Genomic DNA, 14,913 nt, shown 5'->3' on the forward strand with positions numbered 1-14,913 from the left:
TATGCATAGTATTATAAGTAGACCAAAAGTAAAACATTCTTCAATTTTTTTTTTTTAATTGTTACATCAGGAAGCAGGGGGAGGGCTGTACCAATTTCATGCAGGCCCTCCAATGCTGTTGAAATGCAAGCAGTTAATGTTTCATTTGAACCATTGCAAGTTAATGGCTAGGGCTATGCAGGCCTTCCAATACTGTTGAAATGCATGCAGTTAATATTTCTTTTGAACTATTGCAGTTGATAGCTACTGAAAAAACATGGGCAGGACCCAACATTGTGGAGAGGAAGGAATGGGTGAAGTAGTATGTGTGAAGCCTAGGAGTGAAACGGTGTGAATGACAAGTGAGTTAGGGTAATTGAGTGATATAAGATGAGTAGCAGTAGGAAAAGCTAGTCTGAGACTTTTTTATACTGCAGTAACAGTATTAAAAGCCAAGAGAAGAAACAGCATATCTGTGAACCAAAGATTGAAGTGTGATGGCAAGTAACTTCAAGCCAATCAGTTCAGTGGCTGGTTTTTGGATGCCATCTAGGCTATCTTGTGCATGTAGTAATAGCACTGTCCATCCCAGTTCTTGAAGTAGCACCTCATTGTGGGTTTCATGAGCTTTGTAGAGGGTTTTATAATCAATGTTAGAAGAAAAAGAACATTATATTTGTAGCATTCTTTAAACTCATAAAAATTTACATAGAAGTGCTAGGGTAATTCTAATTCATTCATTTGGAAAAGCTAGTTGTTTTAAATCAAATGAAAGTTTACATAAGATAACCAAAACTAATGAATAAAATATTAGACTATCTGTAAAATGGTCATTTGTATTAAGATAGCAACTTTTTTCTATTAATATTGGACCCACTGAACAGCTATTGTATATATATTTAACTAGCGCTTTTGCTAATATTAGCAAAACATGAAAGTTTTATTTAGTTTGTCTTTTTAGTAATACATGTAAAAGACTTTGAAGTTCATTTTCTATGCTAGCCTTTATATCCAACCTCTCTTGCCTTCATTTCCTCCTCCGTTTTACTCAGTCACTTTCATCTTCACTCTGTACATGACCAGCCATTTCATCTCATTTCTATTGACAACATTCATCACATTCCAATCATTATCTGCAATTGATTGTTTGTCTTCTCTCTTTCTCAATGATAATTGCTCATCCAGTTAACCATTCTTATTTTCATTCTCTCCAACCTTTTCTGCTGTTTCATGTTCATTACCCACCCATGTATTACTCCCATAAATCATGGCACATGTAGCATACACCTTCACCTTTCAACTCAAAAGTCACTAACAATAAACTGGGGTTGTGTAACAATCTCCTGTCTTCTGCTTTTTTAAAGCTTGGATTCACATTTGTATTATCATTTGAATTTGTACATCCAGTAAGATCATTAACTGCACTGCTTGTTTGAGTATTAAATAATTAACATTCAATTTTCATTTTAATTACATGTTCAAAATGTGGTAAAATATCACTACTTATTAAATGTTCTTTTTTCCTGATGCTAACTAGAATTCAGTATTTATTTTATCTTTGCAGTTAGCTCACTTGAGAATATTTTTTTTTCTCTTCTTTCATAATAGAGAAACAATTGAATTTGTCAAGGAGAAGGATTAATTTCCAATGCATTAGTAATAAAGTGAATAATGTATAATGCTTTTTGAATTTACTATTCCTGATTTATTCTTTAAAATCCCTTTAATCTAAAATGATATAACTTCTATTTACATAGATATTACAGTATTACTAGTCTACATCTCTCTTTTCATTTTGCTAATTTTTTTATATCTTTGACCCAAATATTTTACTGAAAACCTTCATCTTTTTCAATTGTAATCAGTTAAATGGAACTACTTGTGTCATAAAAGTTTGAATGCATTGGATAAACTTTATATTTAGGAAAGTATGTTCATTACTAGTTTTTACTGCTGTTTATAATTAAACTTGGAAATTAATAAATCCCTACTAATGACATTGTAGTTTCTGTCTGTCTGTGAATGTGAAAGACAGCCTGAAGTTAAAGTATCTTAAGCTTCAAAATCTACCTAGAGGCAAGAGAATGGAGTGTCCTTAATTTTCTGAATAGATCATATATCATTTTTGTGGGGAAAGTTGATTCTTTTTCCACTATTATGAAACTATTTTTAAGAAGGTCTTTCAATGTTATATTTTATGTTTCCAATTTCTTTGCACTAAAAGACAACTTAAACATTTACCAAATGGTATGTTTTAGTTGCAAATATGGCTTGTAGGTTAACTGTCTGCCTGATAATAAAACCTTGGTACTTATTTATATATTCTTCTTGTGGAATCAGATTTAAGAATTATTCCAATCAGTCTCTTAAGACAGAATAGTATATCAAGTATTAGTTGCTAAATATAATTTTTTTTATTTTTTTGCTCCTTCTTCAAACACTTGGAAAAGATAAAAAGTACATAGCAGTAATTCCAATTTTAATTTTTGTATTGATATTTCATAAGGCTATTAGTAGGGAGGAATGAATTTTGTAACAGTATTATATTTCCTACCTGCTCAATGATTACCATTACTCTAAAAAAAAAATCAGAATTTGTTCAAGAAATCTTCTAATTATAACCTGGTCTGTACTTCCTGCTTCACTGGAACCTCAACGTGCACCAAACTAGCTAGATAACATCTGTTTTCATGTAAAAGAAAGCTTAGCATTTTTTGATTTCCTTTTTTTTTTTTTTTCTTTTTCAAAATACAGTGGAATGGAATAGTTATTTATATATATATATATATATATATATATATATATATATATATATATATAAAGCCATTGAAGAAAAATGTACTTGAAGTCTTAGATATATAATGGGAGTTTTGTGAATGAATATTATTTTTCAAAGAAAATTTATTAAAACTTATTTGATATTTTATCTGTATATTTTGGCACTCACCTTCTCTAGGTACTCCAGTCAACTTGTTATTCATTTTGATAGGTTTTACATAGGATTTTTATTACATTAGTAGAAAATGCCTACAGATGCTAATTATACTTCCCATTAGAGCAAGATCAAGACAGTACTACTAAACAAAATCAATTAATAAAGTTTATTTTAGATAATAAGACTATGATCTTCAACTGAGATTGCAGATTCAATACTGATATGGGTTTGATCTTGTTGCTTCATATCAATTAAAAGATTCATATAAATATTTTATTTACTTTAATTAATATTCATACAAATTAAAATAAAATTGACATTCCTGTTGTTTTATAAATGTCACATTTTTCTTAACCTAATAGCAATTCATAAAACTTCAAAGCATTTGAAATATCTAAAACATTTAGCAATAATGTTTTTTGTTTAGAAATCATCAAAAACGTTGATCATTACCTCTAGTTGGCTCAACTCCATTTCATTTCTACAAAAGATTAACCTACTTCATTCTATTTGATTTCAATGTTTTGTTTGTTTTTTTATCTGTTTAATTTAATATTAATGTTAGGATGATAGAAATTTGGGAAGTTAATTAAGCATTAGATGCATTAAAGTATTTTCCATTTATTTATTTTATACCACAGTTTGTGAACAATAGCATTGATGGTTACAGGTTTTCAATGGGCCAATTACTGGTTCATTGCATTTATGATTGCAAGGATGTCAAGGAAACATCTGTAAATTTGTATAAACACTTCTTTTGAAGAGCAGCAATTTTTCATTTATATCAGCAAAATACACACAAACAACAAATTTCCATCTACCAGACTTCACACACAAGTATTTGTCAACTTGCAATGATATAAGAATAAAAGACACTTGTCCAAGTTGCCTCACTGTGGAATCAAAGACAGAATCACATAGTTGTGAAGCAAATCTATTAACTTTATAGACATCCTACACTCATTTGTTCTTAGTTTTCATACACCTAGGATCAGTAAAATAAGTACAAGTATACTGAGATTGAATCAGTTGTCTACATCCTCTATTTATTTCAAAAATTGACCTTGTACTAGCTATTTCCAGTAAATTAAATCAGTTGATGCCACCAGACCATGCTTAACACAGTAAATAGAACTTTATGGGGGCATTTTGGTAAACCAATACCCTTAGATGGTGTATAAGTAAGAAAAAATGTATGATTGATAGTTATCAACATGTTTTCAGGATTAAGCAAGTATCATTTTATCTATAAGAAAGCAAACTAAATGTTATTTTATTTCCTTCTACTTATAAAATTCAGTATGACTTCTAACTTGAGCTGAACTTCTTACTATTTTTATTTTGTAAACCGATATCCATTGTCTCAAACATGTTGATTTAGTTGTCCATAATGGGAAACATTTATAATAAAATAATTATCACAAATATGTTTATGATCTACTATATACAAGCAAAGACTTTATTAAATAGCTTCTCATTTGTATTTCAGTGGGGATTCGTTTGTTTGATGTTTCTTTTTATTGATTAAATAATTTTCCAATAATTTATCCTTGAATCTTTATTTGTTTCTGAATTAAATACATAATTGTTTTCTTTTCTCCATTTCATATGGAGATCAACAATTATAAGCATATTCTTTTTATTTACTAAGTGAAAGCCAAGAAACAACTGAATTCTATGTCCTTTTTTTTTAACTCAACACAAATTGCCTTATAGTATACTTATAGTTATACCCCTCTACATTCTGATTTCAAATTTTGCCTTTCATTCTTCTAACATTGATGAAATAAAGCATCAGTCAAGTTCTAAGGTTGATTTAATTGCCTGTTCCCTCCTCAAAATTTGTTGTTTTGTAGCTAAGTTAGAAATCATTATTACTTAACTTGGAATGGTAGATCAAGAGAATCAATAGTGTTAGACATAATGCCTTATGGTATTTACTTGCATTGCTTTATATCTCACTGTGAATTCTGTAATAAATCATTATTACTGAATTTACATCTAAGGTTATAATCTGCTTATCATTTTTTCCCCTTGTTTCTCTTCTGGTTTATTGTGAATCTTTATTAACAGAAAATATAGCTTTATTGATGATTGTTTTACTATTGTTGATAAGGTTCTGTGTGATTCCCCCACCCACCCATTAAACTTTTGGTTTAATATCCGTTCCTAGATTGCTGCCATATAAATTAACAGATATTCTGGCTGCAAAGCAATTAGTGTGTCTGATGCATGATATTCTGTATGTATTAATTGATGTTTTGCTTTATCTACAAAACTTTATAAACTAAAAATTCAGTGTTGTGAAAATACAAGGTATGTGAGCCATTTGCTGGTTAAATGGATGTTAGTATTTTTCACTCTTGGTCTCTTTAACCATTTTGCAAAATTACAGTCCAATATAATAGTTTATCCTTAAAATCCAAAGTGTGTCTGTTGTCCATCACAATAATGACTACAGATTTGTAATTTAGTTATTTAATAATTTTGATCAATTAATAGATTTGTTTCAGCTTATTTTATCTTTTGGTGCTTTAAAAAAAATAGCTTATATTGCTGAAGTAAATTTATCTCCAAGTTGTTGCTCTAAAAATTCAGTAATGAATTGGTTGTCAGTATGCTGTCACCATAGTTAAATATTGAGTAGAATGAACAATAAAATAAAGTATATTTTATGTGAAACAACATGTATAGCTTTTTTATTGTTATCAAATATTGTTACTAGATATCATTATGCAGATATAAACTTCTTTTAAGAACTCACCTGAAAATGTTTTGTCTAAGTCAATGATACTCTTGAAAATGGCATGAAATTTTTATTTTCTTGTCACACTGATCTTATCAATTGTAAATGTCAAACCTAAAGCATTTTTATCAAGTACTTAATATCACAATCAAGTAACAGAAATTAAAAAAACTTTAGTGTAATTTTTTATTGTGAAAAGATACTTTTTAAATATTTTCTTCTTCGTTATTTTTCTTCAGTTAAACATCCTACAATTTGTATCTCCTTCAAAATAGTTTCCTCAGCTCCCAAGGTTTTTCCAGGTCTGGAATGCCTTTACAGAGGCAGAGGTAGTAATCAGTTCTTGTTACAAATTTTCGTTGATCTTTATCATTTAAAATCAGTGACCTTTCAGAGTGAATTTCAACTTGGGGAAAGATAGTCTGCAGAAACCAAACCAGATTGTAAGGCAGCTGGGGAATGAGAGTGGTTTTGTACTTTACTAAAAAGTTATAGGCAAGGAGTGAAGCACGAGCAGGTACATTGTCATGGTGCAGCATCTAGGTTTTGCTATCCAAGCTCCTCTTCTCTTCCTTTACATTGCCTCTCATAGATGCTTCAGAACATCCGACAAAAACACCTTATTGTCTATGAGATCATGTAGAACGAAACCATAATGCTTGACAACCATCCAATAGAAATAAAAAAAAAAAAAAACAGTGACCAACATCACCTTCACATTTGAACAACTCTGTTGTACTTATCTTTTTCGTTATGGCAACATTGATCCAACCCACTGTGACAGCTGCCTATTTGCTTTGACACTGTAGCCCTATTCTTACATTCCATCATTCCATCACTGTATCATTGCATTCAAGTTGTTAAACAGTTTCTGACTGGCTGTAATTCTTTTTTTTTTTTTTTTTTTTTTTTTGTTCATTCATTTGTCAGTTGACATATCACCAATTTTGAAAATCACATGGCATGAACTTTTACAGATGTTTCTTTCTTTGGAAAATTTTACAAACCATTTAGTGACAAGTTACATGCATCACATTATGCACTTTCATGATCCGATTGTTTTTGGTACATGTTCTTCCCAATTTGAAATGCTTGTACTCCTTGTGACATTGCATGCAGCTCAAACAGTCCAACATAAAGGTTTGTTGCAACATTAGAAAAGTTTTCATAAAAATCTTAAAACAATTTCTCATAACCACACTACTGTTCCAAATCTTACATTGTTCAACTTGCAACTGAAGACAATCCCAAATCTGGACGTCTTTGGAGATGATTGTATTCACTGTAGCAAATGTAGGCAAGACTGGCTGAAAGTCAAGGTCACCTATATACAACACTGCAATTCTGAACATGCTGCACAGTCTGGTTGGCATGTAGGTTTAAATGTTTGATTTATCTTTGGACAGACTTCAAACATATATCACTGTAAAGTAAACACATTGTCATATTTGAGATATAGCATACTATGCTATGGAGACAGCAGTCATGTTGAAGATTTTTAGTAAGTTGACATGGTAAAACAGTTAGAACACAAGACAAAATATTTTTCAGTATTTTGTTATTATAGTTTATATGCTGAGTTTAAATCATTGGGCTGACTGACTTTGCCTTTTATTCTTCTCACATCAATTAAATACATAGTTGTCAAAACTGAGAATGATTAACTTGATCATTCTTCTCTTTCAAAATACACGGTTTGTGCCAAAGTTTGAAACAGTCATTTATTAATAATAAAGTGTAATTTTACTTAATTCTGTACATTATCTTAGAATTCTTAAAAACAAAGACAAACAATAGTAGACAAAAGTTTACTGTTGTTAATTGAATTCATCTTTAATTATTGATATCTTGCACTACCTTTTCAAAAACAAAAATCAGACAACTGCATCTATGATGTTATTTTGTTCTTTGGAATTCAACCTAAAGAAACAAAGTAAGCCTCTTTGTTTCTAGTTCTAAACATTTGTGTCCTTGATAAAAAAAAAATTGTGGTCATTCATTCATTCAGTTATTTATTACTGTTACATCACTGATCATTTCTAACTCATGGTGGTACCAACAGTTTACGAGTATAATTGGAGAGTTCTTTTGGGAAAATAATGTTTGTATTCTATGATTATTTTAAATGCTGTCATCCATTCTTATTTGTGGAAATTAACTAATCTCCCAAAACATTTATCTTTCTTCATGGATGCATTTGATATGTTATATTGTACAGGGTTGAGATGTATACATGTGTACAAATCATTTAGCATCAAAATAGCTTGACATTTATGCATAAACACCTTTATTTCATAAATATGACAAAAATAATAATATAAATGAACATGACAGAAAACACAATGGCACAGTGAATGTAAGAATATTTCATTTTTTATAATTCAGATGGTTATCAATGCTGTTTTCATCTAAATTTCCCTGCTATCTCATGATAGTAACAAATAACTTCTGAAAGAATTCATGCTGTACTGGTTAGAATCATGTTGTGAGGTGCATAATCAAAATACCTGTTCTTTATAAAAGTGATTTCTATAGCAAGTATACTTTTTATTCAAACATGGTTATTCCTCGCTCATAAGCTATAAATGCAATTCATGTTTATTTTGAATACTGCTTTCAGTCTATTCATGATATTTTTTGCATTTCTTATGAACGAAAAGTAAATCCCAAAGTTTAAAAAATAGGAAGTATGTTTAAAGTTTGATCGTGGTAAGAATGACAAACTATTCTACCATTATTAAGATCATTTTTGCCTCTCCTTTTTTAAATTTAGTTAAATGTTTTTAATTTTATATACAGGATGTTGCCAATTTCTGCTTGGCAATCAATAAAAGAACAATCATGATGTTCTGAGGACTTTTCTTTCTTTTCCTTTCAAGATTAAATTGTAAATATTACATGATTCAATTTTATATTCGATTAATCCTTTGATTGAGCTTTCTTCACCTCTATACTCATTGTTAGCACTTCGTTATTGGTTTCAGATGGCAACATAAAGGAAATCAACCTTTTATTTAGTCCTATATACTAAACTCTATACATTGTACATTCTCAGTTTTTATTGATCTACTCTAGTTTTGGTTGTCACAAATTACAGTTTTAAATATCTACTCAACTATCCATCTTTTATTCAAGTTTGAATCACTTTTACATTGCTGTAGCACTTGGAAATTTTAATTAAATATGGCTTGTTGTATACCGTTTTCACTAACTGCTATTTTATGTGAGGTTCAAAATTGTCTATGGTAAATTCTAGTAATATCAAAATCAAGCATTCATGCTTGCTAAATACATTGGTATTTTGAAATCAGTGACAATGAGTTAAACTGATTTGAAATAACATTATAAAGCCTTTTTGATAATTAATGTTGGATTAAATATCTTAAAGATAATTACTAAAATTAGTTGTTTAGTGAGGCTCTGCATTGATATAAATCAGAATGGAAATAGAAATATATATATTAAAACAAGTTGTGTATTGCTAAGCTATGATGTTAACTTTTCAAACAAGGACTTTTGAAAACATCTAGCTGAATTTATGATGTGCAATTTTTGGAGACAATAACAATATGGATAGTGAGAAGCAATCACTATAGGTATCTTCAATTGAAGATGAGCTCTAACTGATAATTTGTCTTTAATAAAATCCATTTAACCTCTGTAGCAGGATAAAATATTTGAATGTTTGTGTTTGCTGACCAGGCATTTTTCTTTTCCTCCTCTATGAACACTTTAGAATCCAGTAATTAGAAGTGTTCCCCACCTGTTATAAATGTTCTTTTACTGATTTCATTCATTGACCTGCAGCTATGCTGTAGCACTGCCTCCAGGTGTTTTAGTTGATCATATTTTAAGTCTGGTATTTATTTTAACAATTTTTAACTGCTAAGTTATGGGGAATGATAGGTCACAACATAAATACACATTCTTCTCTCTCTCTCTCTCTCTCTCTCTCTCTCTCTCTCTCTCTCTCTCTCTCTCTCTCTCTCTCTCTCTCTCTCTCTCACCCTCACTTTTTTGCTTTTTTCTACTAGTTGATATTCTGTAGTCGCCTTCTCTTTTACTCTATTTGAATGGAGACAATGAAGAGCAGTAAGGATGCCTTTTATCTTTCAGGGAACAATCTAACCTTATTAGTGCTGTTCCCAAGATAAAATGCACCCAATGCATTCTCTTGATGAATGACCTAAGACAATCTCTCATCAAGAGGACCAGCATTAACAATCTAAAACAATGTGTATTGAAGAGAACTCTTAGTCTTGTCTTTCAAAGGCATGACAGTCTCTTGATCTCTTGTACTGCTACCAAAATAAAATCCACAGTGTTTAGGAAGGGCATCCAAATGTAGAAGTCAAACCAAAATAAAATGTACAAGTAAAACATGATCATCTAATTTGTCCAAGAGAGCAGTAACTTGAAATAAGAACTGACTCAGATCTTGTCAACCTGTCTTACTCATACCAGCAGGAAAAGTGAATGTAAGATAATATGTTGGAATTCTGCACAGTTTCTGGTCTGTCAAATTTCATTCACGAAGTAATAGCCAATCTGATGTTATAGTAGAACACAATAGCCTAAATTGCTATGTGGCAGGATCAAACCCAGAACCATTCAGCACTTGTGTGTGTGTGTATTTTTGACATTGTATATAATGAACAGCTTCTCAGTTCATTAAATCAGAAACCAGGTCATCTTGAAATAATTTTAGAAGTACTAGGAATATGAGAACTCAGTGTAGCTTTGTGTGTGTGTGTGTGTGTGTGTGTGTGTGTGTGTGTGATAATTGGAAGCATAGTACAGTTCTTAATATTAGCATTTTGCATTGTTAAATGTAACTAGACAGTTGGATCTTATGAAAGTCATAATGGAAAGAGTGGATATAGATATACACAAACACATACACATATGATAGAAGTAGTTGGTGTTAACCATAGCCAGATCATTGAATTTAGGGTATGTAGTAGAAAGTCTTGTAATATATGGAATTGACAGAGTTTTTGATAAAAGAAATAGAATTATCATGATGAATTCTTTAGATATTGTTGAAGCTGACATGGGGAGGGATTGCAATATTACCATTCACACAAGACTAATTGGAATGGGCAGTAGAAAATAATAGGAATTTAGGCAATTATTTCTAACCTTAATGCACAGGAAGTTTGTCCTTAAGATTTTTACGTTGTATTTTATCAAATCCTTTGCTAATATTATTGTTTTCATAGGCTACTGTCTATCTATTTAGATTTGTGTTGACATATTAATGCTATGAGCATCAAGAATCCAGTGGGAAATATTTATATAATGAGAAGGACTTTATTACCTCAATGATTACTAATATTTTAATCTTTTCACCAAATATGGAAGGTGATTACATGTATATCTCAATCTTAGACATTCTGTTTCACTGAAAAGGTCTAGTAAGGCCAAAATATACCCTGTATTGTCTCTCATGCTTACCAAAAATTTTTTCGATAGTCATTGAGCTAATTACATTGCTTCTCAACTAAGTTTTTTAAAATGGGTTGTTGTGTGTTTAAAAAAAATTTTTTTTATTCTCACTGCATTAAATATGTTAGCGCTAAATTAAATATTGTGTTTCATGTGGACTCAGAGTTAATTCATCTAAGTGTTTTTTAGACCCCCCCCTCTCCCAAACATACCATTTGTTACATTGGAAGGTAGATTCCTAACGAGAAACTTTGATACATAATCACCTAAATGCACAGTGATACTTGCATCTACCATCTTGGAACTATCAAAATTATAGAGAACAGCATAGTACTTAGTGGGATCACAAGTTTCCTTTCTTGGGGATGTGATGGACCGTACAAGTTTTTATGCTTTTGGGAAGATATCAATAAGCAATAAAAATTTGAACTGCTTGAGTTAGGAGTGAAGTTTTTTGGGTTTTTGTTTTCTTTTTTGTTTTACTTTTTTTAAGCACATTGTATTAGAATACAATTTGCTGTAACTATGAAAGATCTGAATATCTATAAATCTAATATCACCAACACTAGCAAATTTCATATACTCCTTTCTCGAAATCTGATAATGTGTAAATGAATAATATTTCTCTTCAGTCAATATATTTTCCTTTTTAATATTCCTTAGGTTCAGGAATTCATTCCTTATATTTGTATGTAATATTTCATCACTGTCACATATATTATTTTCCATTGATCCTGCTAAAACTAATATATTTTCTTCTCTTTCGTATGAGTTTGTTAAAATTTTATTTATTTATTTATATATATATATATATATTTTTTTTTTTTTTTTCATAGGAAATTCAGGCAGAAGTAGATTCTCACCAAAATGCTTATGAATCATTAACAAGTGCTGGTAATCAACTTGCAAGAACCATGGTGGCACAAGATACTACACAGCTTCATCATCGTCTGGAGGAGATGAACCAGCGATGGCTCACATTGATGACCACCTCAATGGAAATCAGGTATGACAATGTATAACTCTTTCAAAAAAGATATTAGTTTAAACCAGATGAGTCAAGTAAAATAGCTGAACCATATTTATATAGTGTTTATAATTACATTTGCATCTATCCTATCATTGCCAATTTTTTTTCTTTCCTTGCACTTTTTATAATAAATCTGACAGAAAGAGATTCTGACATTTCTTTATCTTTGATATAAATCTTTTAAGAAATAATATATATATATATATATATATATATATATATCAATCACTTCATATACAAAAAAAAATTCCTTTTATTCAGAGTAGCTATTGAAACAGTTATTTTATACAGAGATTTGATAAGCATTTTAACAAGTGAAGACTGTTAGTAACAAGGGTTACAGGAACAAAATCAGAAATAAAAGACAGGTAGCTTAAGAAAAATGGCTTTGATTGTTCAAGGACTGAGAAGTGAGTGCTACCGAAAAATAAAGTAGCATTGCTGGTATACATTTCACATAAAATCAATATTGGATATTTTCTATCATCCAGCTTTCTAAGACAAAAACCTTACTTTGTACATACTTACAGTATTCTTTAATTGATCTCATTTAGAATTTCCAGACAGACTTAATGCATTCTTTGTTTCACTTTTGATATATTTCTTACAAAACTGATGTACAGGTATAGCCCTGAGATTTTTCATAATGTTGAATCAATAATTCTAAGTACTTAATGCTATATTGAATTTATAAAATAAAAAATATAGTAATGATTTATACATCAGCATATAGCTACAAAATTTTATTTGGTACTTATTTTATTGACTATAAGTAAGGGTTGAACTTAAAACTGTAATGCATTAAGTTTAATTGATGGTTGCAGGGGCACCTACATATCTATTTTCTAGGGCCATTAAATATGTATCACAACTATAGATGATGCAATATAATTGAAGAAAAATAATTACAGGAATTATTCTGATATAAGGACATGAAAACAAAGATAGTGATGATACTAGTTCTAAATTCAAAATAAACCCCATTGTGTTAGTTGGGTTGAGATAAGATTTATTTATGTGCAGAAAATAGACTCCATCAACTCCCAGTGGGGTAAGCTAGAAGTAGTAGATAGCTTCCGGTATCTAGGTGACCAGGTTAGTAGTAGAGGTGGTTGTTCCTAGAGCGTAGCTGTGAGAATAAGATTAGGTTGGGCAAAGTTCAGAGAGCTCCTACCCCTGCTGGCAACAAAGGGCCTTCCTCTCAGAGTGAAAGGCAGATTGTTTGATGCCTCTGTGCGAACAGCTATGCTGCATGGCAGTGAAACATGGGCTATAACAGCTGAGGACATGCATAGGCTTGAGAGAAATGAAGCCAGTATGCTTCACTGGATGTGCAATGTCAGTGTGCATGTTCGACAGAGTGTAAGCATCTTGAGAGAAAAGTTAGGCATAAGAAGAAGTGGCTGAATACCTTTCAAGTATTGGGCCTCATGGAGGCATAGTGGCTGAGTTTCTTTTGAGTGTTGGGCCTCACGAAGGTGAGGTAGCTGAGTTCCTTTCAAGCAGGCTTCACGGAGGCGAGGTGGCTGTATTCCTTTTGAGCATTGGGCCTCATGAAGGCAAAGTGACCAAGCTCCTTTCGAGTGTTGGGCCTCATGGAGGCAACAACCAAGACCTTTGGCATTATGTTGTGCTTGAGAAGAAGACCCATCAGGCCAAGCAAAGTCAGAGCCGTGGCAGTTACCAGTGTCAAACAAATGGCACCCATGCCAGTGGCACGTAAAAGAATCTGTGACACTCTCGGAGTGTTTGGCGTTAGGAAGGGCATCCAGCTGTAGAAAACCATGTCAAATCAGACTGGAGCCTAGTGCAGCCTTCCAGCATGCCAGCCCAGTCAAACTGACCAGCCCATGCCAGCATTGACAACAGACATTAAATGATAATGATGATTTGTTTTTAGCTTAAAAGCTACATCTACACTGTATAAACAATTTCCTTGGAAAATATTTATGAAAATCAAGTTAACAGGGAGTCTCTGAGTGGTTACTCTACCTGCTAGGAATAACAGTCATGCTGCTTATTTTCTACAAACTGCTCTCTCCAAGGCTTTGATTTTTATTACTTCTTGTTTGCTTATTTGATAAAAGTAGTGAATGAAGTCTACTATGTAGGTCTTTTGAGAAGCACAAGTCTTTTTTTTTTTTAATTTTCATATACTCTCCTTGAGAGAAAATTTATATTCATTTTATATTCATCTACCCTATGCCAGTATAGCTTTCTCAGTTGGATATTGACATGTTCATTTGAAGATGTACTTCTGCAACTGGATAGCTTTCCTACCATTAATTAGCCAACCCAGAATTCTTATCCAGGAATTCCCACAAAGTTCATGATCACTGACAGCCCTTCCCTTATTGACTAAATTGGAAAAAAGATTTTTTTTTAATTATGAGTGGTAGCAACAGAAATATTTCAGATTGACATAATGAGGTGTAATGTATTACTCAGAAGCTGGGTAAAGTCGTTTGAACTCAGAATATTGTCACTAAAACAAAATAGTTAATAAAAGAAAAATAGATATTGATGTTTTTCAGAAAAGCTTGAGAAATTAACATCAAAATAACCTTATCTGGTCAATTGATGTGTGAAAATATTAATATTGATTATTGACCTGTCTCTTATCACACAGTTTTATTCATAAAGGTTTCACAAAAACATATTAAACCAAGTGTTTTGTTTTGTTTTTCTTTCTTTTTTTTTCTTTTTTTTTTCTTGCTATTAAAAACTTCCTAATTGTCTGGCTCTACATTTTTTAGAAATGAATTTTGAAAAAAC

At 31.2% G+C, this 14,913-nt stretch overlaps 1 protein-coding gene across 13 annotated transcripts in view; it reads left to right on the plus strand.

The window, feature by feature from the left end:
- Window positions 1-14,913, plus strand: part of LOC106873450 (dystrophin) — a 712,951-nt gene that overhangs the window by 600,933 nt on the left and 97,105 nt on the right. For all 13 annotated transcript variants that reach the window (XM_089343243.1, XM_089343268.1, XM_089343278.1 and 10 more), the window contains one exon: window positions 11,945-12,114. In XM_089343243.1, coding sequence (XP_089199369.1) covers window positions 11,945-12,114 — 170 coding nt within the window. The remainder of the gene's footprint in view (window positions 1-11,944; window positions 12,115-14,913) is intronic.

This window comes from Octopus bimaculoides, chromosome 2 (assembly GCF_046866305.1).
Source record: "Octopus bimaculoides isolate indiv1 chromosome 2, ASM4686630v1, whole genome shotgun sequence".
Taxonomy (NCBI): domain Eukaryota; kingdom Metazoa; phylum Mollusca; class Cephalopoda; order Octopoda; family Octopodidae; genus Octopus; species Octopus bimaculoides.